This window comes from Hylobates moloch, unplaced genomic scaffold, assembly GCF_009828535.3.
Source record: "Hylobates moloch isolate HMO894 unplaced genomic scaffold, HMol_V3 SCAFFOLD_15, whole genome shotgun sequence".
In the NCBI taxonomy this organism is placed as follows: Eukaryota; Metazoa; Chordata; class Mammalia; order Primates; family Hylobatidae; genus Hylobates; species Hylobates moloch.
In genome coordinates, this window is record NW_026652290.1 from 27776455 (window position 1) to 27803779 (window position 27325).

The 27325-nt window shown below is 47.8% G+C and overlaps 1 protein-coding gene and 1 pseudogene across 2 annotated transcripts in view; one reads left to right on the forward strand and one right to left on the reverse strand.

The window, feature by feature from the left end:
• The window catches only part of TCF7L1 (transcription factor 7 like 1), a 176429-nt gene that overhangs the window by 127255 nt on the left and 21849 nt on the right, over positions 1 to 27325 (forward strand). For both annotated transcript variants that reach the window (XM_058428793.1, XM_032177768.2), the window contains exon 4: positions 24794 to 24877. In XM_058428793.1, coding sequence (XP_058284776.1) covers positions 24794 to 24877 — 84 coding nt within the window. The remainder of the gene's footprint in view (positions 1 to 24793; positions 24878 to 27325) is intronic.
• Positions 3334 to 3648, reverse strand: LOC116483591 (small nuclear ribonucleoprotein E-like; annotated as a pseudogene).

Here is a 27325-nt window from a genome sequence, read left to right on the forward strand (position 1 = left end):
GTCAGCTTGAATTATAACTTTTACATGTGTAAGCATATGGGCTTGCATCTATGTTCTTGTCCCAAACCCTGCAGATATTGGGGTTGGGGGGGCTGTCTGCATGCCCTTCCTTCCCCAGTGGGTGACCATCACTGACCTCTGAGACTTAACACAAATTGTAGCCATGCCCGCCTCCGAAGCCGTCTTTAGGAAAACAGTGTCGTAGGTCCTTTCAGTTCAAAACCCTTGCTTATTTATTAATATGAATACGTTGGTTCTAGAATAGAGCCTTGCCCTGTGGAAATTGCCATCTGTACTCTTCAAGGTCTAGCTCAGATCCCACCTCTTGGCCTCACTCTGAAATACCCCCACACTCGGTGACACCCCCACTGTATGACATTTACCATTTGGGACAGAAGCCCTGTCCTCCCTACCTATAGCTGAGGCCACCTCCCAAGACACATTGTCATTCTGTCCCCCACAGCACCACACACAGTGGCTGCGCATGGTGGATGCACAGTGAGTATTTGTGGAATGAGCGGCCGAGCCGCTGCAGACTGATGAGTGTTCTGGGGCCTGTGTTGGTTTTCTAAAACTGCTCTGTCAGTAAGCGCCCCCCGCAGTCCCTGTGTAAACGTATTCAGATGCTAAAGAAGATCAGGCAGCCACCCTTTAAAGAGCCCGATAAACCCAACCTTCATTTTTATTATCTTTGGGCAGGGTTTGCTTGGGAATTTGTATCTGTAGGAAATCTTAGTGCTCGCTGCTGGGAGGCAAATTGTTCGCATTCATTTGTTCTTTCAGTGGTTTGGCCCTATAAAGCAGAGGGCTGGCCTGAGGGAAAATTGTGAAAGAATCTGAGTTTGTCTTTGGGGTAGAAATTAAGCAGCTTCTCTAGGCCTTGCCCTCAAACTTCAGCCCTGTTTACTATTGAAGATTGTGTGTCTCAAGGGGTAGAGAGCCGTGGGATAATGGAGACTGAAAAAATGTTGCAATTTAGCCACTTTGTTTTCTTTTTTCCTTGGAGAATAATCTTTTGGGAAAAACTTGGATAGAGACCTTTTGAGCCATACCATTTTTTAAAGTTGAATTCAAGCCTCTAGTCATGGCTTGATTCATTTTTTTCTGAACAATGAACAAAGAAATGCTGGTAGAGAGCCTTGAAATGTGGGGATATTGAATGAGGAAAGGAAAAAGGAGGGCTGTGAGTGTTCCTGAGCACTGGCTGGACCCTGCAGAAGCTTCCGATCATTCTGGAGGTCTCCAGAACTTGGTGGCTGGGACACCAGATATTGTGCATATGTGAGGGGAGGGCCTCTGAGAACTCCCAAGAGGCCCCCAGCAGCCCCCCAGCTGACCTTTCACAGTTGGCACTAAACTGCAGGCTTATCTCCTTTCTCCATTTCCAGGACTGCAAATTGCAGCACCTGGAACTAAGACATCCCTGGAAGGCAGGCCTTCCAAACTCACCCCCATTCATTAAGGCAAACACTGCTTCATCCACAATGTTACAATAACATCAGCAAGAAGAAATGATGATCATGGCTGATAGCTGTCAAGTGCTTACAGCGAACCAGATGCTTCAGGGTGCCCTTCTCTATTTAATCTTGCTATGGCAGTGTACGTTGGCAGGGGACTGGAATTTAAGCAAAAGAAGAAATACTGATGTTTCCAATTCATCATTTAAAGAGACCTTGTATGTGGCCGGACGCAGTGGCTCACGTCTGTAATCCCAACATTTTGGGAGGTTGAGATGGGCAGATTGCTTGAGCCCAGGAGTTCCAGACCAGCCTGGGCAACATAGTGAGACCTCGTCTCTACAATACAGGAAAAAAAAAAATTAGCAGGGCATGGTGGTGCGTGCATGTAGTCCCAGCTACCCGGCGGGGGCTGAGGTAGGAGGATTACTTGAGCCCTGGGAGGTCAAGGCTGCAGTGAGCCAAGATCGTGCCACTGCACTCCAACCCCGGTGACAGAGTGAGACCCCATCTCAAAAAATAAATAAACAAATAGACCTTGTACGTGAGGCCTGGCCATTTGTTAACCCGTGTGAAAGATGTTTCGGTGGCCATTTAATAAACATATGTTGAATAATGTGCTGTACTGTGTACCACAGATACAAAGGGGAAAAAGATACAGAAGGAAAAAAGAAAACTCAGTATCACCTCAGCCCCTTCTGATAGAACAGGTGTGTCCAAGCAGCAACATCCTAAAATAGTTGTCCTCCACTCTGGGATGTAAAAGAAGTTCTTCTGGGATTTGGTTTTAGTACAATGACTGAGAATTTGCTCTCCCTCAGTTATCATATCTACTGTGACAGGCCCTGCACACGTCCTGTGAGATCACCTGCCAAGAACCTGTTTGCCATTTCTCATTAGTGTCTTTGTGGTTTGCAGTCACCTGTGTAGAATTTGCACATATACTCAAGTGTTATTTGTTTTCAATTACTTCCTCAATTATTGCTGGTGTGTGTGTGTGTGGGGGGGTATTTCATAGCCAAAGCTATAAAATGTATTTCCAATAATATTAGTAGAATTTTTTCAGCCCCTAAAACCCACCATAAAAGTTAACTATAATAACAAGGCCCATAGGCCTGTACACAAGAGCATTTGGTTTCTATCGAAGTGTATTACACAGGCCAGACCTCTGGATTCTCCACCTCCAGTGGCTACTGTTTAAAGCAGGCATTAAAAGGAAGATCATTTTCAGTGTGTTTGTGATTATGAAGCATGTGTGTGCTCACAAAGGATATCTCCCTGGACAATGCCTGGAAGAGGACTTTGTGAAGTGGAGGCTGTACATGATTCCACCAGCAGGCATGTGTCTTGACAAAGGTTATAAGGACAAGAAGATGTGCCTTAGCTGTAACCAAAACCCAGCCTAAGCAATCAGGTGAGTTGAAGTAGATGTTGTCAAAGCTAAAAAGAAGCCAAGCGTGGTGGCTCACACCTGTAATCCCAGCACTTTGGGAGTCTAAGGCAGTAGGATTCTTGAAGCCAGGAGTTTGAGACCAGCCTGGGCAACATAGCAAGATGCCATCTGTTAAAAAAAAATTAGCTGGGTGTGGTGATGTGTGCCTATAGTCCCAGCTACTCAAGAGGCTGAGGTGGGAGGATCGCATGAGCCCAGGAGGCCACAGTGAGCCATGTTCGTGCCACTGCACTCCAGCCTGGGCAACAGAGCAGGACAGCATCTCTCTTTTTTTTTTTGTAATACAAACAATCCCATAGCATTTATTGCCATCTTGTAATAACATAAGGGTAATCAAAACAATATGAATAAATGTTCATATTGGACAAATGACATCTAAAAACAAACTCTATCCTTCTCAATTTCTCACTTCATTGATCATTTCTAGTTGGAGACACTTTGTAGCAGAAGAATACCTCCTTTTAGCGTGATCTGACCCAGTTGTTTTCTTGACTTTGTTTTAGAATGAATCTCTTCCACATCATCTAATAACAAGGTTCATATACTTATTAAAACCAATGATACAGCCTTCTGTCCGCATATTCACTTGCTCATAGAGCCACACCTGAATCTGCGATCTATTTTGTAAATGTCTGAAAATGAGGTTGATGGGCTACACCATCACCTTCTGCACTTTCTGGCCCTGGCCATGGTACGCCATGGTGGAATTTCACAAAGAGCACACCTGCACACTGCCTCTGAGAGCAACTTCCAGAATCAAGACACCATCTCTTAAAAAAAAAAAAAAAAAAAAACTAAAAAGAATAAGATGTAGGCTTAGGGCTTCCTCCCTTGCGGAATTCTTTTGGATCCCTCTAGCCTCTGACAAGCCGAGCAGAATATGGAGAAAGGAGTCTGTAGAGGCTGCTGTCAAGTCCAGGGTAAAAACATGAGCATTTCCAAGCATTTCATCAAGGACTTGTTAAAGATCCAGATTTGAAGTCTCCAAGGAAGACTTTTTTTTAAAGATGTTGCCCAAAGGAAAAGAGATCAAACCAGCAGAATGAATTCCCCATCATATACATGGGGGATACCCAGGAACTCACAGGGTCTCTTCAGAACTCTGAAAGCAATTAGAGAACAAGCATATGGGTTGTGGTCCCTAGAGTTGGAGCCTGATGCCATCCTCCAATAAGTTCTCCAGCAGATTCCCTTTGGAAGGCTACTCATGGACCTGAGAAGAAATGACACCCAAGAGCGGAGAACTAGAGGCTAACACTGGGTACTTGCTACTGCAGTGGCTTCAGATACCCTACCCTTACCCCAAACTTGGGCCAGGCCAGTGGCTATGGAACTCCAGAAAGAAGGGCCTCAGAGAGAGGGAGAAGGAGAGAGTGTCATCTACATCATGACAGTTGCACACTTTACACGTGCAACAGGAGAAAGCTGAGGTCCCTCAGCAGCCCTTTGCCTGCACTTGGGCCAATGACCAAAGGTACCCAGGGTGGTGGTCCAGTCACTGGCAAAAGCATGGTAGCCTTTTGGCGAAAGACTTGGGGGCATAAATAGTGAAACACTCAGAGAATGGAATGATTGGCTGGCTAGAACATGGATGGAGGGTGTTGTTGGGAATAGGCAGTTGGAGATGGGAAGGGTAGGCCAGGGCCTTAATGCCCACTGAGCAGTTAGGTTTTTTACTGCAGGCATCGGGGAACCACTGGAGCTTTTGTTGGGAGTGGGGTGGAGGCGGGGAAGTAACGCAATCACAAGAAGGATGGGCTGGCCAGGGGAGGGGCTGCAGGCAGGAGTCTTTACAGAGGTCCAGGGGAGTGAGCAGCAGAGAGGAAGGGGAACAATTGGAGAGACAGTCCAAGTTAGAATGACAAGACTTGGTCCCCTGTCAGTTGTAGAGAGTGAGGGAAAGAGAAGAAGCCAGAATGATCCCTAAGGTTTGTACAGTACTCAGGGGGACCGTATGTCCTGGTTTACATCATCCATCATAATTGTTAAAGGTGTTCCCTTTCACTTTCAAAGGAGCCTTGGTTGATAGGATGTAGGAAACAGGATCAGGGCTGGATTTTGATGAGTCTGTGTGGGATTGAGCTGCCTGTAGCATGGTGTCAAGGAAGCACTTGGAGATGAGGAGGAAGGCTGGAGCCAGCTGCAAAGATGAGCGTGATCATCGCGTGGGTGCCAACCTGCAGGGGGAGGAGGAGACTACCCAGGGAACACCAGCTTTCAAGGCATAGGCCAAGGCTCTGAGGAGCGGCTGGAGGAGTAAGTGGAAAACCAGCCAAAAGGGTGCCCCAGAAGCTGAGGGGCCTCTTAGGAAAAAGACCTGGAAGATGACGTTGGATTTGGTAGTTAGGAGGTCAGCAGTGGCCTTAGCGAGAACAGGGCCAGTGACATGGGAAGGCAGGTGGCAGTGGGTCGAATGGTTGGAGGGAGTGGAGGCATTGACAGTGGGGGTTTGACGGTTTTGTAAAGAGCTTGTAAGGGAGAGACAGCCTCAGCACAGGGCCCATCCAACTGTGGGTCTCCAGCCAATTGCAATGATTTTTCCTGCCCATTTTTACTTCTTTGAAGGGAAAAATGGAAATTGAAGAGGAAGAAATCAATGACCCATTTGAACCATGACTTGGAGTTTAATTCAGCGTGTGTTTGAGTGACTAAGTGAGTACTCCTGACCTCCAGGAATGGATAGAATGGAACATGGAAAATCAAGGTGGATCAAATGAGAATTTGGCCAATGGATTTACAAAAAAGTATTCAAATGGGCCACACCTACCCAGTCTGGTGCTGTGCATGCATCACAAATCCTCGGACATGAGATGGAGTTGTGACCTGGTCAGCGATTGGGTTTCAGAGTCTGGATAGGAACCGGGGGCTCAGGAAGGAAGTGGCAAAGATGTGGAATTTTCAGGTCATCATCAGGCCTGAACAAGACCTGATCACCACCCAGTCTCGGTCCTCAAACAGCTGCTTGTGAAAGTTAAGTTCTGTAACCAACTTCATGCACAGGCTATGCCTAGAACTGGTGTTCTACTGGGTCACTCAGGAAATGACAGGGGATTTGAGAAATGTTTTTAGAGCCTTTGTGCTCTGAAATGTACCCTCCTCCCCAACCCAACTAGCCTAGCCTGGATGCTTGAAATTCCATAAAGACCAAGCCCTGGATTTGATTGGAGAGTTGGGGGAATGCGTTGCAGCCCCTCTCCCAACCCAGAAAGAAGGCATGTAATGTGCTAACACCATTAGGAATGTTTATGGCATATGGGTTATGATAGTGAATTTGTCCAATAAACCATCAGGAAACTTGTGCGGGCATTTCCTGTCTCACTTTCTGATGGCTAATTTATGAGGGCTGCTCTCAGGTTATAGAGTCTCCATTTTTACCAGAAACTTCCACCTTGAGCCTTATAATGGATCCACTGGAATGAAGATATGTATTCTAGGCAAGGATTTAGATAAGGGAGAACCATGAACCTGGCACACAGTAGCACTAAACAGTGTTTAATGGGTAAGTGGGTGGATGCTTGCTCTGGGCTGTGAAAGAAGAGTGTAAAAGAGACAGGACCATAGATCCAGAAAGGTCATCTTTGAAAGAGAAGCCCAAACAATGGGTAGAAACTGCAGAAAGTTATGCAGGGGTAGGTGTGAGCATTTGGGGACCACTCTGACCTCACATTAGCATTACCTGAGAGCTAAAAAAAAAAAAAAAAAAAAAAAAAGTAGATGCTTAAGCCCCACCCTGGAAGAGTTAAATCATAATGGGGAAGGCAGACAGGAATCAGTGTTTTTAAAGCTCCTCCCAGCAGCCCTGATGCCAGTGAGATCTGAGAACTAGCAGACTGGGTTGTCTCCTCTGGTTGAATTGGCGCCCAGACCTTCCCCCAGCGGGGAATCCCTCTGGAAGGGAAAGAGTGGAGGAGCATGTCCAGGGCGGGGCTGTAGAGTGGACCCTTCCTCAGCCAAGGAAGGACTCGTGCAGCTGGCAGTCATAGCACTTACTGGCCCCAATGTATGTTGCCCAGGAACCATTGAAGGGTTCCAAATGGCTGAGGTCGCGTTTTTCCAGGCCCTAATGGGAATGGTTGGGAAGGTTGTCAGGGGCAAGACCCCATTCAAAAGAAAATAGCACTCAGAAGTTCAGGAATGAGAGGCTGAAGATTTGAATATAGACTTTACTGGGGTTTTGTTTTTTTTTTTCTGAGTGTTTTTATATATTTAAATTTTTTTAATTAAAAAGTGATTCCCATTGCATATATTTGCATTTACCTTTTAAAATCAATGTATGTTTAGCCAAAAGAATAAATAAAAACACCCATAATCTTGTCGCCCAGAGAGATAAGTTTAACTCACCTCTTAATGTATATTCTTCCAGATTTCTCAACACATACATAAAGATACCTGTTTTACAAAAGTAGGATTCAATACATGTTTTTTCTTTTTTTAAGCACTCCCCATTACACAGGTGGAAATACATGTTTTGTATCTTGCTTTTTCACTTAACAGTGTAAACACCCTTCTGTTTCTGTAAATAACCACCTACTACATAAATTCAGATATCATAATTGTAGCATAAGGCATTTAATATCTTTCAGCTATTATAAACAGCTCTTCAGTGAACATCCTTGCAGCTATATTTTGCTTGCATCCTTAATTATTTCCTTAGGATGCATTCCTAGAGACAGTAAGCCTTCAGAAGACTTGATACATACTTCCAAATTGCACAAGACAGGATTTACTAATTTACTTTCCCACCAACAGCGTATTAAAAAGTGCCTGTGGTAATTAAAGAGGGAAAAGGCCACTGCCAACATGAGAGACTAAAAGTAGTTAACTCATTACTGAGTTCATAACTTCTTTATCTCAAATTCTGCAAACAAATGGGAGTGGAACCCAGAGATTTTCCTTGACAGCTTGGTGCCCAGCCCAGAAGGATCTTTGTTGTCTGGCTCACGAGGTCACCGGCTCCTGGGGTTTTCAGTGCAGCAGGTATCCTTGTCCAGGGCCTTTGTTTCCCGCTGTCATTGGCCCAGCATGCTTCCGGTGGGCACTTGGGAACCACCAGGGGGCAGTGTGGAGCTGTTGAGCATGCTCTGCGCGCCTTCCGACTTACCCATATTGAAACTTTCAATAATACAAATATTCCTTTGTTCTGTTTTATGACTTCTCAGATTGGTATTTATAATATTGATTTGCTTACATTAGCATTTCATCCCCTTCCAATTATTTTTATGTTTATGTGTTGTAAAAAAAATAACCCGATCCATCATAGCTCTTCTGTAGCTGGAGGCCAGGACACCTGGATTTTTCTGATCCCAAGCTCTGCCAGTGCCCTCCGTGACCTTGGTGGGACAGCTCACCCCATGGGCCTGACTGCCATTGTCTGAGGAGTGCCAGGATGGGCTGCAGGAGTGGTATGTTTTCCTCTCTTCCAGCACTAGCATAATGAAAGGATTAAGAGTTGGCCTTGGCCAGGTGTGGTGGCTCATGCCTGTAATCCCACCACTTTGGGAGGCCGAGGCGGGTGGATCACTTGAGGTCAAGAGTTCAAGACCAGCCTGGCTAACATGGTGAAACCCTGTCTCTACAAAAATACAAAAATTAGCTGGGTATGGTGCCGTGCACCTGTATGCCAGCTACTTGGGAGGCTGAGGTGGAAGAATCGCTTGAACCCGGGAGGTGGAGGTTGCAGTGAACCAAGATTGTGCCATTGCACCCCAGCCTGGGCAACAGAGCAAGACTCTGTCTCAAAAAAAAAAAAAGAGTTGGCCTTTGGGGCTGGGCGTGGTGGCTCACACCTGTAATCCCAGCACTTTGGGAGGCTGAGGCAGGTGGATCACTTGAGGTCAGGAGTTCGAGACCAACCTGGCCAACATGGTGAAACCCTGTCTCTACTAAAAATACAAAAATTAGCTGGTGTGGTGGTGCACACCTGTAATCCTAGTTACTCGGGAGGCTGAGGCAGGAAAATCACTTGAGCCCGGGAGGCGGAGGTTGCAGTGAGCCAAGATCGCACCATTGCACTCCAACCTGGGCGACAAAGACTCTGTCTCAAAAAAAAAAAAAAGAGTTGGCTTTTGGGTTTGGGATAGACTTGGGCAAGTTAGTTAACCTCTTTGTACCTTAATCCCTCCATCTGTTAAATGAGGATAATAATCGCATCAACTTATAAGGCTGTGGGGTTAAATGAAATAACACATGGAGTATCTGGCACAAGGTAACACATCACTAAATGTTTTCTTTTAAAAAACCTGTTTATCCAAGATTTATGCAGACAGTTTCCTGTCCTTGGCTTTGGCACATACTTATTTGCTTATCTGAAATGATACTAATATCAAACAGAGTATGAATTTCAGAAGTGCTGTATTCCACAGCAGGGCTGAACGGAAGAATCCCAGCATCAAGGCCCCCAGCTACAAAAGATTAGAATGTTTTTGTTTTGTTTTTTTTTTATAATATATTAACTGTAGGGGAAAATATAAAAATAGAAGCAGATATGATATCGGTAAATGTTTTTTATTTGATCACTTTAGGTAAATGGAGTCTTACCTGCCTCATAGGGTCCCCACTGGCAGCGGACCTTCCCATTCCCTCTATCCATCATTCTCCCAAAAGGTGATGGTTTCTCTGTTCTCACCCTAGGTCAGCTAAATTAGGGTCTGTGGCAACAACCCCAGGAGTGTGACCACTAATTGCCTTTGCATACAATATTTCCACTAGAGCTGCCTGGGAGGCAACACCTCCAGAGAGGACTTGCACCTCTAATTTGGTTAATCCTAGAACACCCTGCAATAGTTATCAAGCCCCTCTCACAAATGATATGCTGTGCTAAAGGCCGTGGGGACCCAAAGGGCAAATAAGATTGGATGCCTTTTTTTTTTTTTTTTTTGAGACAGAGTCTCGCTCATGTCACCCAGGCTGGAGTGCAGTGGCGCGATTTCGGCTCACTGCAACCTCTGCCTCCTGAGTAGCTGGGATTACAGGCGCCCGCCACCATGCCCGGCTAGTTTTTGTGCTTTTCGTAGAGACGGGGTTTCACCGTGTTGGCCAGGCTGGTCTCGAACTCCTGACCTCAGGTGATCCACCCTCCTTGGTTTCCCAAAGTGCTGGGATTACAGGCGTCAGCCACCGTGCCCAGCCTGGATGGCTTTCTGAAGCGGCAGGTTAAAAAAAAAAAAAAAAAAAAAGATTGGATGCCTATCCCCAAAGAGCTTAGGGGAATCTAAGCGAGGAAATGAGCCTGGCTGTGAGCTGGAAAGTCAGCGGGCAGCAGGGTGTGTGACCAACCTGGAGGAACGAGTGTGGGGCAAGGTGAACGTTAGGGAGCCATTGCAAGACAGTGGTAGTTGAGATGGAAAAAACACAGGACTTGATGAGCTAGATGACAAAGTGAGGAAGAAGGTGGAGGAAAAGATGTCTGAGGTTTTGACCCTGCAGGTATGTGAGAAGAGAGAGATGGTAGATCTCGGTGAGAAGCAATTTGGGAAGACAATAGTGGTATGTCCTGGGACACTCTGACCTTTGAGTTTGTGTGCAGAACCTCTTTCTCCAATTCCTAGGGGTGACCTCATCCACAACTGGTATTAGCCCCTAGATGGCCACAAACATGCAATCCAACAAGAATATTCTCCGGATGTCACTTACTCGCATAATCTTTGCCACATACCACCTATACTATTTACATAATTATTTTTCTTTGAATTGATTCACTTTTTTCCACTTTTTAGAAATGGAGCTTCACTGTAAGCAACAGTATCCAAGATATCAAACTTTGCCTGTAACATGTATGTGTAATTGTGTATATGTATATACATGTGCATACACATACATAAAAATACACACACATACATATGTATTTATAATTTTTTTTGGCCATATATACATTTTTCTTTTGTTGTGTTTTGTAGAGACAGGGTTTCACCATGTTGCCCAGGCTAGTGTTGAACTCCTGGGCTCAGGTGAGCCTCCCAAAGTGCTGGGCTTACAGGCGTGAGCCACCACACCCAGCCAAAAATACATATATATTTTAAGGCCTATTAATGTAAATATTTTAGGTACTAAAAAATAGGAGGTGTTGTTTAATAGTACTGAGATGGGAACTTCTCAGCCCTTCCACTGTCCATCATAACTTCCTGCACCCTCCCTTCAATATGGACAGAAAATTGTGTTGTTCCCTCAGATATGTAAGCCGCATGTGCACCCACATTTGCATACGCACTAGGGTAGGGTGCAGGACCCGTTCTTCAGGCTCCTTTATCAGGAGCAATGGCCCTGTGTAGAGGTGGCTGGTGTGACCCTTATTCTTCTGTGTCCTTGTTCACCTGTGGGGTCGGAGATCTCTCCTGGAACTGCCCGTCTATGGAGAGGCCCCCTCAGACATTTCCCATCTCCCGGTGCCCAGAAGTTGTTGACTTTGGCCAGCTGCTGGGCCTGCAGGAGCCACGGGGAAGGGTTCTGAGAGACCCTTGAAGCTCTGTGGTTGGAAGGCAGCTCCAGGCTGCCTGGCTGTTCTTTTGTGTTGAGTATTTCACTGGCCCCAGATAAGCGCTTCCTGTTCCCCATTGATTATACACAGATCCTGCTTCCTTTCTCCTCAATACCTGGGATGCTTTCCAGCTTCTCCTCCCATAGGGGAAAGTCCATAAACTTTAGAATTCTCAGGCCTGCTTTTGGTCAATGGACTTTCTGCAAATTATGACTGTTTTTGCCATCTAGTCACATTCTTGGTGAAGCCTTCACCTCTGTCTAGGAGCTGAGTTCTGCTTTGTGCCAGCCAGGAGAGATGCTTTTACAACCCGGTTTCTGCCCCTCCTTCTCACCAGACAGAACATCTGTATCTACCTCCTGGCGTAAATCAGAGAGAATAAATAGATTGCACCTTACAGGTCAATTTTAATCAACTGTTAGTAGCTGCCTCAGTGTTGAAGATTCTGAGGTCTTACCCAGCTTTAGCAAGAAAGAGTGCCATGGTCTACTAGCAGTGTCTGCCACAAGCACAGAGGGATGGGACCTCTCCTGTGCCCCATATTTGCTATCCCAAGATTCCGAGATCAGTTGGAAGTTTATTTTTTATTTAGAGACAGAGTCTCACTCTGTCACCCAGTATGGAGTGCAGTGGCGCAATCACAGCTCACTGTAGCCTCGAACTCCAGGGCTGAATCGATCCTCCCAGCTCAGCCTCCCGGGTAGCTGGGACTACAAGCGTGTGCCACCACACCTGGCTAATTTTTTTTGTATTTTCGTAGAGACGGAGTCTCATCTCACTTTGTTTCCCAGGCTGGTCTTGAACTCCTGGGCTCAAGTGATCCACCTGCCTCAGCCTCCCAAAATGCTGCGATGACAAGTGTGCGTCCCATTCCCACCCACAAGTTTCTAGAAGGCAGAAATCATGTCCTTGTACCCTCAGAGTTACAACATAAACGCCCAACATCCTATATTCTAGTGCCAGTGTCGAGTAAATCCAACAGCCTCCAGCAGGCTCAGTTTCCTTTTTTTTTTTTTTTTTTTTTTTTTTTTATTCAGAGTCTCCCTCTGTCACCCAGGCTGGAGTGCAATGGTGTGATCTCAGCTCACTGCAACTTCTGCCTCCCAGATTCAAGCAGTTCTCCTGCCTCAGCCTCCCAAGTAGCTAGGATTACAGGCACCCGCCACCACACCCGGCTAATTTTTGTATTTTTAGTAGAGACGGGGTTTCGCCATATTGGCCATGCTGGTCTTGAGCTCCTGACCTCGTGATCCTCCTGTCTCGGCCTCCGAAAGTGCTGGGATTACAGGCATAAGCTACCGCGCCTGGCCCAGTTTCCCATTTTTTAAATGAACATAATAGTATCTGCTTTACTTATATCCAGGAGTCAGTAATATCAAATCAGATAATTAATATGGAATGCTTTAAAAAGTAAAACAACTATAGAAGTATATCCCGCCTGCAGGACCCAGCACAGATGCCACCTCCTCTATGAAGTTTTCAGTTGTTCCACGATAATTCTTGCCCATTGCGATACCTGTCTTATCTGAACCTGTCATTTATAGGCTTATAGTCTAGTTATTTATGTACTTTAAAAAATCTCTCCTGTGGTATATCATGCATATAAACAGCCACCTTTTATATGAGACACTCACTAAACATTGATGGAGGGCTCTGTACAGAGCTGTCACTGCATCTTGATCATCTGGTAGGCAGTCCTGTAAGAATGGGTAGCCTCCTGCTAGCTTTAAACAGCATAGTTTTATATTTTAGAAAGATACTTCTAGAGGTAAGTGAAGGGTAGACTGGAAGAGATGAACTGAGAACAGGAGCACCCTTCATTTCTGTCAACTACCCTATTCTTGGACAACAGACATTTTGTCAATGTGAGGCAAAGCAACCTGCCGATGTGGTTTGCAGCCCACTACCATCCCTTTCAAAGCAGGTTGCCCCCCACCCCCGCTGCCTTCCTCCTGGGTGAGAGCCTGCAGGAGCTCAAGCAAACACAGAAGGCTGCTGCAGGGGCCCCTCCTCGGAATAGGGTTCAAAAGATGTCCAGAAGCCATGGAACTGGGTGGCCCAGGGCAGGTGAGGGAGGTAACTAAAGGCATTAAAGTGGATTTTGAGGTTTCTGGTTAGGTACACTGAAGGCACAGGATTGAAAATAATTCATCTGGGGTTAGTGTTAATAGCTTTGCTTACTGTTGCTATGATGTAAGACATACTGATTGTAAAAATTTCAAGTGAAGAAGAAAAATATGAAAAAGAAACTAATAAAATTGCCTGAAATGTTAAAAATCCAGTGATAACATTTGGGTGACTATGCTTCCAGATTATTTAATTGGCTTTTCTCACTGAACAGTTTGTCCAGGATAGTTTGTTCAGGTCAATAAATGTGAATGGCTGGGCGTGGTAGCTCAAAGCTATAATCCCAAGCACTTTGGGAGGCTAAGGTGGGAGGATCACTTAAGGCCAAGAGTTTGAGACCAGCCTGGGCAACATAGTGAGACCCTGTCTCTACCAAAAAAAAAAAAAAAAAATTAGCCGGGTGGTGTGGTGCTTGCCTGTAGTCCCAGCTATGCAGGAGGCTGATGTGGGAGGATTGCTTGATTCCATGAAGTCAAGGCTGCAGTGAGCTACAATCGTGCCACTGCACTCCAGCCTGGCTGACAGGGCAAGACCCTATCAATCAATCCAACAACCAGTATATCAATCAATCAATAAAAAAATCACCCAGAAGGCATGCAGAACCTGCAGCTACAGGGCAGGAGGCAGGAGAGGCTTCCCCAGAGCTGCCCATGTCATGTGGCAGTTCAAAAGCCAGTTGCCTTTATTTTCTTTCTAAAGTCATCCATGCCCTTGCAAAGACAGGAGAGTGTCTACAGAGACAGGAGAGTGCAAAGACAGAGGGAGTGGAACAGAAGCCACCCTTCTGGGGGCTGAGAAGTACCTGGGAGGCGGGGAGGGCACGTAAGCAGCCTGTGTACATGCTGGGAAGGGAAAGGGGGAGAACCAGAAGGGGCAGCTGCCCACCAGCAGCTTCCTGGGCTCTCCTCCCGCCTCCTCCTCACTCACAACAGCGCACAGACTCAGCCTCAGCTCCTTCTCTCTGGCCTCTTCCACCTGAGTGAAGATCAAGTGCAGGAGAGGTTGCACAGGCTGTGCCAGCTGCAAGGAACCCACAGACCCCTCCTGTGTTTCACCTGCAGTGACTCCATACTCATCCTCCCCCATCCCCACCATCCAGCAGATTGTGCACCCCACTTCCTCTGTGCCACACACATCTTTTTTCCCTCCTTCAAATCATCACCCATACAGAGGACAATTCGCAGCCTCATTCATTACAAGAGTAATGGAAACTCCAGCGAGGGACTTTTTTACCTGTCAGTTTGGCAAAGTTTAAACAATTTAATAACCTTGTATGGGCAAGGGTGTGGGGAAATAAGCCCTCTCCCAGGTTGCTGTTAGCAGTGTCAACTGGGAGAAATTTAATAACACTCCTCAGAACTTAAGTGTGCATATCTTTGGCCTAGTGATTCCCCTCGCAGCTGGAAATGTGTCCTCCCACTATAGACATACATGGGCGACATTGTGAGTGTTCAAGGGTGTTCACTGCAGCAGAAGCCTGGGAAACACCTCCATGTCTGTGAGCATGGGCCCCTTGAGTCAGTTATGGCACCACCCTATGGTGGCTGCTATGTAGCTGTAACCCAGGAGGAGGCAGCTCTGTGGGGATGGCTATGGGACCAGCCCTACTATGCTGGCGAATGGAGTTGGGGGCAGAGTGGCGTGGGTGGGTATGTGCGGGCTGGAGAACAGGCTGCAGGCTGTGAAGGAGAAAGGCATTTGCTCTTTCAGCCCAGTCTGAGCTCCTGATCAGAGGCCAGCAGGTGGACTCTGCATCCCATGGGGGCTTGGGCAGATGTTCTCACCTGAGGGCTTGAGGGGAGGGAAGCGTGTCAGTAGATTCCCAGGCGCACAGCGATAGGGGAGAGACAGAGGGAGGGGCCCGGCAGGGTTCACCTCAGGGAATGGAGGACCGGGTCTCCAAAGCCAGTTTCCACGAAGACACTTCCTGCAGCGCACTGGTGGCTGGGCAGTGAGCACGGACACTGCCCAGGCCCAGCAAACCCAATGTCACAGCCGATGGGAGAGGCAGCTTGTGACTCAGCAGGCCCAGCACTCCAGGCTGCAGAACTGCGGACCCGAAAGCAAGTTGAACTTTGACATTGTTTGAAAGCCTGGGGCTCTGTCCCGGGGTCCCCCTGGTCAGGGCCACCACAGAATGGTTATGCCTAGTGCTCTGGGAGCAGAGTTTTCCCTCCTCCAGAGCATGCAGCTGTCAGGGGGACATACCTAGCCAAGTGTCCGGCTCTCCATCAAGACCTCAAGCAGGCCCACGTCAGCTGAGAACCATGTGTGTCTCAGCTTTCCAGCGGTCCCGGCAAGTCAGGACACATCTGAGACCATCCCCCCAACCCAGCTCCTGCCCACAGGCATTGGTGTGCTCGAGCCAGCTGGCACCCAGCCAATTGGTAGCATCTCTTCCGCAATGAGCCTTCAGTGACTCATCGTGGTACCTTGAAATCAGCGAGAGTATTTATACCATGACTACCAGCAAATGCTTTGGTTTTACGCTTTGTTTTTTGCTTAGAGAGCCAGTTGTTAGGCATTTACCAACACAACACTGAACCAGACCTGTCTCCCCAGGTAAAGTGCAGGTCACAGGCTCCTAGAATACCAATAACTTACACATTTAGTGACTGAACACAGATTTCTTACAAGCTCTCCGCATGCCCCACACTCTGCCTGGTCCTCTCCAGTGTGAGAGAACACTCACACTTGAGTGTGACAGCCACACGTGAGACAATCACTCTGCCAGGCAGTAGGTGTTCTTATTCCTATTTTACATGTGGAAACCAGAGGTTCTGAAAGGTGATGTACACAGGCACACAGCTTGTAAGTGGGGTTCAGCTAGGACCCCTGATTCCATGTTTGTTGAACACCTCAACACGGTCGGCACTCTCAGCGCCCTCTGTGTTTAGACAAACAGCTGCATTTGATTTTTCCTTCCAAAGGAGACCATCTAGTCCAGGCCCCTGCTTCAGGCTGATGAAGTAAAATATTCCCATTTTAAAGGTGAGAAGATGGAGTCCAGAAAGGTTAGAAAGAGCCTGGAACCCTGATCTCTTGCCTCGTGTGCTCTAAAACGAAAGCTTGGCTTCTGCGGGGGAGCCAGTTTTTAAAAACAAACCTTTGATCAAATCTAGGAGGCAAAATTGCCAGGTTCCTTGGAATGGGAGGGGAAGAGAATAGTTTGAGATCATCCAGAAACGAAAGAATCATTTGGGCAAAGCAGGGGAAAGAGGTGTTTGGTGAAACTGACACCTAATTGACACACTCTTACTTTTGAGTTTACTATTCAGTCATGAAATGCTTTTGGAGCCCCTCTGCTACCAGTGCATGGGCTTTAAAACCATTTGTTGACTAAATGCTGTGACAGGTGCTAGAGAGAGCAGTCACTTCATTGGTTTAAGACCAGTGCACGCCAGGTGCAGTGGCTCACCCCTGTAATGCCAGCAGAATTGGGAGGTGAAGGTGGGCGGATCACTTGAGCTCAGGAGTTCAAGACCAGCTAGGGCAACATGGTGAAACCCTGTCTCTACCAAAAATACAAAAAATTAGCCAGGCGTGGTGGCGCGTGCCTGTGGTCCCAGCTACTTGAGAGGCTGAGATGGGAGGATTGCTTGAGCTTGAGCCCAGGAGGTGGAGGTTGCAGTGATCTATAATTGCACCACTGCACTCCAGCCTGGACGACAGACCGAGACTCCATCTCAAAAAAAAACCAAACAAACAAACAAAAAAAAACAATACCTCAAGAAAGAATCTAACCTACCCTCAGGTAAAACAAAAAATGTGTTTGGGATTTAGTGCCGTCCACAAAGTTAAGCAAAGGCATAAATGACTCATTCTTAAGAAAGAAGGGATAAGAGTATAAAACTTGTTTTATACTTTTGACCCTGGAACTCTGTCTAATCCATCTTGTTTGGGAACAAGTTCTTTACACTTTCGTTTTCTCTTACTGACTGCTGAAAACTAAAAATGTTTTCCCAATTGGGAAAGCTTTTCTGTCTCCCTGTTCCTGAGTTCATTGCTCAGTGTCAGTGTATTTTCAAACTTAGATTCATTTGTGAACTTTCCTACAGAAGATAGAAACAGGTCTCCAGGAACTGGCCAAGTTGGGCATCCCAGCCTCCATGCTACGTTTACATATTCTCGGCAGAACTAAGCCAGTTACTGTGAGAAGCAGGCATTGCCCACGAGTGAAATGGGCTCCCGTGTGGCGGCTTCCCACCACAGTGACAATGACATTCTTCAAAATGCTCTCCTTGTCCTCTTAGAGGCTCTATGTAACAGGAACCTATACTATAACCGTATTATAGATGAAAAATGTGAAGAAGCGATCCGTGTCTCCCTGTCTCCGTTCTGCCACCGTTGCAGTGGTTTCTCGCCTGGACTACTGCAAATCCCACCAGAGTCAGCCTTCTAAACACCAGTCACATCTCTCCCCTGCTCTAAAGGCTTCAGGGAGAGGCTGCTCAACCCCACATTACAGATGTGGAAACTGGGCCTAAGCTCACTGCATTAATACAGCATGGGACAGGGTTTCAACACATCATGATTGCCGGGTTCTGGGTGGGGAATTGAGGTGCAGCATGACCTTTGAGGAACTTACAGTCCCAAGGGCAGACAGAGTGTGCAAAGGGGGAGGAGTAGCCTGGTGAGTGCTGTGGAAACACCGTGTGCCGCTCCTCGAGAGCGACGGACTCGTGGAGGACTCATGCCAAGGAGGGTGACCTTGGGAGGACTGGGTTTTGAAGAAGGGAGGTTAAAGTTTCCCACAAGTGAAGGATGCAGTAAAGGCCGTAGCAGGCCGGGGAGCAGCAGGGCAGCGTGGTGCGTTCAGAGTGCAGTGAGGACTCTGTGCAGCTGGGGTGGGGGGCGGTAAGGGCAGAAGCCAGAAGGAGAGGGTGGTGTGGGATTGCTGGTGAGTTTGGAGGCTTTATCTCTTGACCCCAGAAACCAACCAGGGAAGTGTTTTGAGCAGGGGAGAGATGTGACTGGTGTTTAGAAGGCTGACTCTGGTAGGATTTGCAGTAGTCCAGGCGAGAAACGACTGCAACGGTGGCAGAATGGAGACAGGGAGACACGGATCGCTTCTTCACATTTTTCATTTATAATACGGTTATAGTATAGGTTCCTGTTACATAGAGCCTCTAAGAGGACAAGGAGAGCATTTTGAAGAATGTCATTGTCACTGTGGTGGGAAGCCGCCTGCACCCGGAGTTTGGGTGTAGCCTTGGGTTCTGGGTGGCACTGGGACTTTACATCTTCCGAAAAGCCTGGGCAACCCTTGCTTCTCTATCAAAGGGGATCCTGGCTCTAGGTCCCCAAAGTCACTATTTACCATAGGGGTCCAGAGAGGCAGGAAGGACCGGTAACCAAAACGGGGACCCTTTGCGTCTGCTGATGGGCAAGTGGCCAAAAATGGGCGAGACTGTGGGGCTGGAGCAAGGGGCGCTTTCTCTGCCTACTGGGCCTGTCCTCTAGAAGCGGCGGAAGGCGTTCTCTGGGCTGGAGTTTTCTCACCTGTGCAGTTTTTGGAGCTGACTTGTTTTCCTTGCGTGCAACTGTGGGGAGCTGTGGATTCTGTAACATGAAGCTTTGTTTCCTCTGTTGCCCAGGCCCTGCTTAAAGGCTTTTCTGTGAGAACGTGCGAACAGGGAGAATGTGGGCGTTCCCCCGAGCCCTGTAGAGTCCTGTCCACACTAAGCAAGTGTGGGACAGGGTGAGGACGGCTGGGGCGGGGCCCTCCCTACCTTCTGGGAGCCGGAGGGTTAATCTCCGTAGCTCATTGGCAGTCCTGCCTCTGTACAGGGCATGCTGGGATTTCCTCCCAGCTGTTTTACATCACGAAGATTTGTGTGTTGGGGAAATTCCAGGGCACAGCTGCAATTAATCTGCTCCATGGCTCCAATCAAAGCGAGGATTCTGTAGGATGGATTCTCCGCCTCCCTGCAGGAAAGGGGACTCTAGCTCTCTAGTGACAGCATCTTTCAGAGGGACCCTTCCCGAGATCCACATTGAGTAGAAACAGCCCTCCGGGCCAAGTGCTCGCCCCAAGGAGGGCTCTAAGGAGGGGCCCAAAACATTGAGAAAGAGAGGAGCAGAGCCCCTCTGAATAATAAAGCCACAAGAACACTGATGGCAACACTCGATAAAGATGTCACCCAAAGAAAAGAAAACTTTGTTCACCTTTACTTAGGAATGTAAAAGTCAAAAATGTAAAACATGACTGGCATTCCACAATACAGCATAAGAAGGAACAAACCACCATGACCAAATAGGGCTTACCTGGGAAAGGCAAAAATGTCTTCATGTAAGAAAATCTGTTGCTATATCATAATCTATTGCTACATCTCATAAATGAGTCAAATAAGAGAAACCACATGACCATTTTGGTAAATGCTGAGAGAAAAATGCAACAACTGCTCCAATGAAAACAATGTAAAAATAGGATTAGAATCATCCTTCCTTAACGAGGTAAAGATATGTTTTAAACCACAGCCTCAATCTACTTAACTGTGAACCACAGTAGCAGAACCCCAGTCCCCAGAAAAGTTTCTCAGATTCAGTGAGATTGGAAAACTGTGTATCTGTCCTGTCTTAGATAGTCACGATGTATGTAAATCGAAGACAGTAGTACCTGCCGTTTGGGTTTGGTGTTTTCCTTTCTATTTTTGAGTATCCAAAAGCGAGTATTTAACCCACAGAAAGCACCCCAGAAGTGGGAGCGATCGCTGTTGCTTGGCCATCAGTTGCATTGATGCCATTCATCATCATTTCAATGTGTTACAGTCCAGTGGACATCCCCCAGGAGGGAGGTGGCTGGACCAGCCTGTGTACACATCTTCTCTATGGGCTGAAGCCCAGCCATGACACACTGGTCAGGAGCTGGGCCTTGCAGAGCCAGTTAAATGTAGCCTAGACTGGGCATGGAGAAACCAGCAGTTTTAACCTGCCCACATACCATTACCATGCAAAGAATCTAAGCACAGTCAGCCATCACTCACTTCTCCAAGGACATGCTCCCACCCATGAGTGATTGACCTCAGGGTGATTGTGGGGTTGGCCTCACAGCTAAGAAGAGCTTTATGGGCTGGGCATGGTGGCTCACACCTGTAATCCCAGCACTTTGAGAGAGCAAGGCGGGAGGATTGCCTGAGCCCAGGCGTTGAAGACCAGCCTGGGCAACATAGCGAGACCCTCATCTCTAAAAATAAAAAATAAAAATAAATAAATAAAGAGAAGAACTTTATTTCCACTCTAGTTGGGCTGGGCCTGACCTAGGAATTCAGAACTACCTGGCCATCGTCAAATCTCTGGTACTGCAGTGGAAGAGGATTACAACGGGTGTCACTGGCTCCTACTGTCCTTTCCTCAGAGCTGTGATGCAGAGGCCATCCATGGCCAAGCTGTAGGGGCTCCAAAGTCTTAGAGCTCTTCCTCCTCCCTCCATCACTCATCTCCAAATCTTAAAAAGACAAATAGAAAAGGGGAAGTGACGATCCTCCACACCCCTGCCTCCCAGAGTGAGTCCCTCTCTGCATACCATCCCCACACCACCCCAGGCATGGCTGGAGCAGGGTCAGTCCCGGTGAGATGCTCACTGTTCCCAGGACCACCTCTCCCTTCTGGTCTTTTCCTTCACACTGCCTGACTTGTCTGTAAGGGGCCAGGTATCAGTGGTAGGCACGGCCAGTGTGGTCTCCTCCCAGCAGAAGCCAAGACTTCTTGTTACATAGATAAAACAAGTACATGGTCAGACACCCAAAAGAGTGGCTATTACTGAAAACCCTTACTCTGAATGTGTGTACAAAATACAAGCATACATAAATGTACCTGTCCCTTGATATCCCCAGCACCAAGGCAGACAAACCCTCATGGAGCTCGTAGTGTATTGGGTACCAGCTCCTTGGCCACTAGAGCAGTGATTCTCAGTTGGGGGAGGGAGGATTCTCTCCCTCAGCCCCAGGAGACATTTGGCAAAATCTGGAGACATTTTTGATTATCTATATGGGAGTGCATCGGCATTTAGTATTATAGTTAGAGGCCAAAGACATTGTTAAACTTTACAGGACAGCCCACCACCCCCAATAAAAAAATTATCCAGCCCAAAATGTCATAGTGCTGAGATTGAGAAACACTGCGCTACAGTCCTATAAGCCAACTCTGCCAGACGATCTATAAGGTCACTTGAGAGGATTATTTAAGACCCAAAACTCTAGCACCATCCCAAACTAGGGTTTACATTTCTTTGGACCACCCCCATATGATCTAAAGACATCCCTGGTAAGCCAACAAGAATGAATGTGTGTCTTTTTGGCCCTAAATAGGGAGCAGACGCTGGTAGAGTTGATGGATTTTAGGGTACCCATCTGTCCTGTTTAATATTAGGGGGTATAGATTTGGGATACTTCTCTTTAGCACCTGATAGTTGTTATTGTAGTTTAATTTGTAAAACCAGAAATGTTCAAGTTGTTGCTTCTAGAAAAACTAGTGTGGTGTTTAGGCTTCAAGTGCAAGCTCTGGGCACCTTCAGCATCCCTCCAGGAGAACGCTGACATGCACGAACCCATTCTGTTTCTGGGTGGCCAGCCCCGTGCAAGACAGAGAAGGAGCGAGAAAACACATCCGAGCAAAGAAAAGGCTGCGGGTGGAGAGTGGAGGAAGACAGTCTTAGGAAAAGCTTCGTGACTTGGTCTTGTGCGAGGTGTGGGATTTGAAGTCAAGAGACCTAGGCTCCAGCTCCAGCTGTCTTGTATGAAGTTGGGCAAGCCGTTTGGGTTAGCCTTTGTTTGTGTCCATTAGCTCCTTTTTTTTTTTTTTTTCCTTTGAGACAGGGTCTCACTCTGTGACCCAGGCTGGAGTGCAGTGATGTGATCTCGGTTCACTGCAACCTCCGCCTCCCGGGTTCAAGTGATTCTTCTACCTCCGCCTCCCAAGAAGCTGGGACTACAGGTGCGCGCCACCACGCCCAGCTAATTTTTGTATTTTTAGTAAGAGACGGGGTTTCACCATGTTGGCCAGGCTGGTCTTGAACTCTTGACCTCAAATGATTTGCCCACCTTGGCCTCCCAAAGTGCTGGGATTACAGGCATAGCCACTGTGCCCGGCCTAGCTCCTTTTAAAATTTGGGATAGTCACCCCTACTTGTCATTGCACGGTTGATGTGAAGATTACACTGGGTTTTGTGTGTGAAAATGCTTTGACAAGTGCAAATATAGCACAAATGTTATTCACAGTGGAAATGAGTTTTAACTATTGATACCAATATTTGCCCAGTGCTTTTAACTTGCCACAGCCATTGAAATCCCAGTTAATTCATGTTGAGTGTGTGGGCTCTGGGTAGGACAAGAGATGGGTGGTGGTGGGAAGGGAGGAAGAAGATAGGGTCAGCAGAGGACAGGGACAGAGGTGAGACCCCATTTGCGGGCTGAGGGGTGGGAGTACAGAGGTCACAAAGTGACCTAATGCATGGGGCTTCATTCCCACTTCCCACCAGGTCTCCCACACCAGGCCTGCTTGGCCCATCCCATGTGCTAGTCTGGCCTGTGACACATGTGACCTTAAGTTGTTGTTCCTGCCCATGGACACCTTTTTGAAAGCCCAGTCCCTGCCGTCTCGGTCAAGACTTATGGTGAATGAAGAGCAAAGGGGCCTTCTGGGGCTCTTCCCATCGCCCTCCTGCTCCTGTACACAGCAGAGCCAGATTATGATTGGTTTTTCCTGATATTACATGACCAGAGTGAGGGATGATTCAAAGGCTTCTTTTTTTTTTCTTTTTTGAGATAAAGTCTCACTCTGTCGTCCAGGCTGTAGTGCAGTGGCACGATCTTGGCTCACTGCAACCTCCACCTCCCAGACTCAAGCCATTCTCCTGCCTCAGCCTCCCGAGTAGTTGAGATTACAGGTATGCGCCACCACACCCAGCTATTTTTTGTTTTTTTAGTAGAGATGAAGTTTCACCATGTTGGCCAGGCTGGTCTTGAACTCCTGACCTCAAGTGATCCATCCGCCTCGGCCTCCCAAAGTGCTGGGATTATAGGCATGAGCCACTGTACCCAGCCAAAGACTTCTTTCTGTGAAACTTCCTGGAGCCACCACTTTCCGTTACAGCTTTCATTCTCAAAGGAGTCTCAAGAATTCTACAAAGAGGCTGCTTGCAGGTCTGCTGCCCAGAAGCAACCTGTCAGTGTTGACACTAAGACAACATGTGCGCTTTTGCTCCTGGCAAAGACTAATGGTTTGCTTATGGAAATAATAGGCGTCATTTATCAAATGTCTCCCATGTGCGAGGCACTGTGTTCAATATGTGACACTGTCCCTAGTCCTCCGAACAACCTGTACTGTGAGTGATAATAGCCTTGCCTTACAGATGCTGAAACTGGGACTCACAGTTGTTAATCATTCGCTCAGGGTCACACAGCCATGGGTTCAGAGTAAGAGCCCGAACCCGTGCATACAGGGCTCTGGGGCCCAGAAGGGCCCTTCCCAGTATTCCTGACTGCTGCTCCACTCAACTCACTCTTTCCAGGCTCTTGGCAAGGACTGTGCCTTGCTAGAGAGAGAGAGAGAGATTGTGTGTGTGTGTGTGTGTGTGTGTGTGTGTGTGTGTGTGTGTGTGTTGGGGAGGTACTGTTTGGTTTGGGTTTTTTGCACTGACGTGAGAAAGAATGGGGTACTGGGTAATCTTTTCAGGGTTGAGAGACGCTATAATGAAGTAAAGCTCAGCATCCTTGAATTGGGGTAGATGTTGCCCATGACTCCGTGTCAGGCAGATGGCTTTTATTCATTCATTCCCAGATACTTCTGGACGGCTGTTTTGTAGGGAGCATTGTGTGTGGATGTCATAAGCAATGGAAATGGATGGGACAGGATGGCCATCTGGGAGCCTCTGCTTCCTTGATCAGCCCTGCCTGTCCATGACTACAACATAGGGAGGGGACTTGAGCCTCACCAGCAGGTTCTTTGAATATGTTGATTGGTCGTGCTGGAATGGATCGGTTCTCTCCACCGCTTAAAGTTCAGCTTAGTTGTCATTCTTGACCGCCCCCCCCCCCCCAGCCCCCGCAAAATGACAGAGGGCGTGGTGAGGGTGGTAGTGATTGTAAATATATGCTCGCCCCTGTTATAATCATTTGGAAACTGACCCAGTACAGGGCATGTGGCATGAAAACATGCCCAGTACAGGGCATGAGGCCACTAGGGTGGCCTGCCCCGGCACCCCAACAGCAGAGCCCAGCAAACTTTGGGTACTTGTGAGGCCTCATCTCACCAACAGCTTTTTCTTTTATGTTCCCTGTGCAGTACCTGCAGATGAAATGGCCCCTCCTCGATGTCCCCTCCAGCGCCACAGTCAAGGACACGCGGTCACCATCTCCAGCACACTTGGTAAGTCTGTTTCACCTTAAAGCACCAAAGGGCCACTATTAGTGGCCTCATCCCATGCCACTGCCTTCTGCCATCATGCTGAAGCAGATGGGGTCCAACAGTGTTTCCTCAAATGTATGAGTACAGTGAGGAAGAGCTGAGTGCTTGGGGCTAACAATTGGGTTGTGACCTCAACACACACACCACACCGCCTCAGATGTTGTGTAACTGGAAGAGCCGTCCCCTAACCCCCACGGCCCTGGCTGCTCACCCTGGTTCATCACAGAAGCCTGCCTCCGATCCTTCCTGGCTGCCATCTGAGCCCGCTGCCCACTTCACGTGGGCAAGGGTGGCCTCTCTCTCCTGTTGAGGCTTACCCAGAATTGCCTCCTCTTCTGCCTCATAGCTGCCAGGCAATAGCTGAAAAGGCTCTTCTGTACAGGATGTTATAGGAAAGAATTCAATAGGACATATGCAAACAAATGCTCCTCAGGGCAGCCGAGCCTCTTCTGCCAGGCCCTGTGGCAATACCAGCTGGAAGGGAGGGTCTGAACAATCCTGGGAGATGGGAGCAGTGGATCCAAGCAGTTCCTCTGGCCTCCTCAGGACATGCAAAGGACTGAAACCCAAAGCCGATAAGAGATGCTCCTGGAACAGAACCAGATATTCTACTTTCCTGGACTTTTCCTGGGCGCTTGGGTCAACACTTGCCTTAAGACGCACTCACCCCACAAGCTGGTGCTTGCCCACTGTACAATGAGCCTCAGAATCAGGGGATGCAGTTAGAAGGGACCCCCATCCTGCATGACCTATGCATTTTACAGATGAGCAGACCTAGGACTTCACTGTAACTGCCCTGTACTAGATATTAAGCGTTGGGCTTCTATGATGTTTATTAAAGTTTAATTATAGAAAATTTTAAAGATGTATAAAAGTAGAGAGAATTACATAATGAATTCTCATGTTCCCTTCACCCAGAATTTCCCTCTTGCTGCATTGGGTTTTAAAGCGAATTCCAGACATTATTTCATCTCATAGGACATTTTAAGAGATACTGATAATTCTTATTCATTAAAAGCTTAGAGTCTAGCGGAAGAGAAAGAAGATATGCGCAGAAAGCTAAATAAATAAGGGTGCAGGGAGCCTGTGTGATTTCCAGTAATCAGGAGACCCGCTCCTGTGGAGCCCTTGGGAGTTTACAGTGGGATCTACAGTGGGATGCCACATGCAACTCTCAGGTGATTGTCACAGCCATCACCAGAGAGTCAGGCGAGTGTGACAGTGGAAGGAACCGTGAGTGGCAGGACTAGCCATCCGGGAAAGGCAGCAGGTTCTGCAGCCAGTCGCCAAGGCACAAGCTGCCGTTGAACAAGCACTCCCACACCTCAGGCATAAGTCAGGGTAGTGGCTCTGGCCCCGAGTCCCACTTGGGATGGCCAAGCACGAGGCGCAGGTGCCCTCTAGTGGTGCCAGTCAGCCCTGGTGGAGGATGTCCAGACCACATCCGCCCACCCTAGACCTGGCTTGTGCTCCGCACCTCCCCCCAGTGCAGCCATCTCTGTTTCAGGTCTGTGCCTTCCTCTATCTCTCCTGTGCCGTCCGCCAGCCCACTCCTGAGATGGCTGGGCCCTCTGTCTTAGTGTCTCTCTGCATATTGTCGCATCTCCATCTACTTTTTTTTTTTGAGACGGAGTCTTGCTCTGTCACCCAGGCTGGAGTGCAGTGACGTGACCTCCGCTCACTGCAAGCTCCGCCTCCCGGGTTGACGCCATTCTCCTGTCTCAGCCTCCCTAGTAGCTGGGACTACAGGCACTCGCCACCACGTCCGGCTAAATTTTTTTTGTGTGTTTTTAGTAGAGACGGGATTTCACCGTGTTAGCCAGCATGGTCTCGATCTCCTGACCTTGTGATCCGCCCATCTCAGCCTCCCAAAGTGCTGGGATTACAGGTATGAGCCACCGCGCCCGGCCTCATCTACTTTTCAAGAACTCTATTTCCCTTTAAAAACTAACACATGAGGCCAGGCGCAGTGGCTCACCCCTGTAATCCCAGCACTTTGGGAAGCTGAGGCAGGCAGATAACCTCAGGTCGAGAGTTTGAGACCAGCCTGACCAATGTGGAGAAACCTTGTCTCTACTAAAAATACAAAATTAGCCAGGCGTGGTGGCGCATACCTGTAATCTCAACTACTCGGGAGGCTGAGTCAGGAGAATCACCTGAACCCGGGAGGCGGAGGTTGCAGTGAGCCGAGATTGTGCCATTGAACTCCAGCCTAGGCAGCAAGAGCAAAACTCCGTCTCTAAAGAAAAAAAAAAAAAATTGGCATGGTGGCACGCGCCTGTAATCCCAGCTATTTGTGAGGCTGAGGCAGGAGAATTGCTTGAACCCAGGAGGTGAAAGTTGCAGTGAGCTGAGATTGTGCCATTGCACTCCAGCCTGGGCAACAGAGCAAGATTCTGTCTCAAAAAA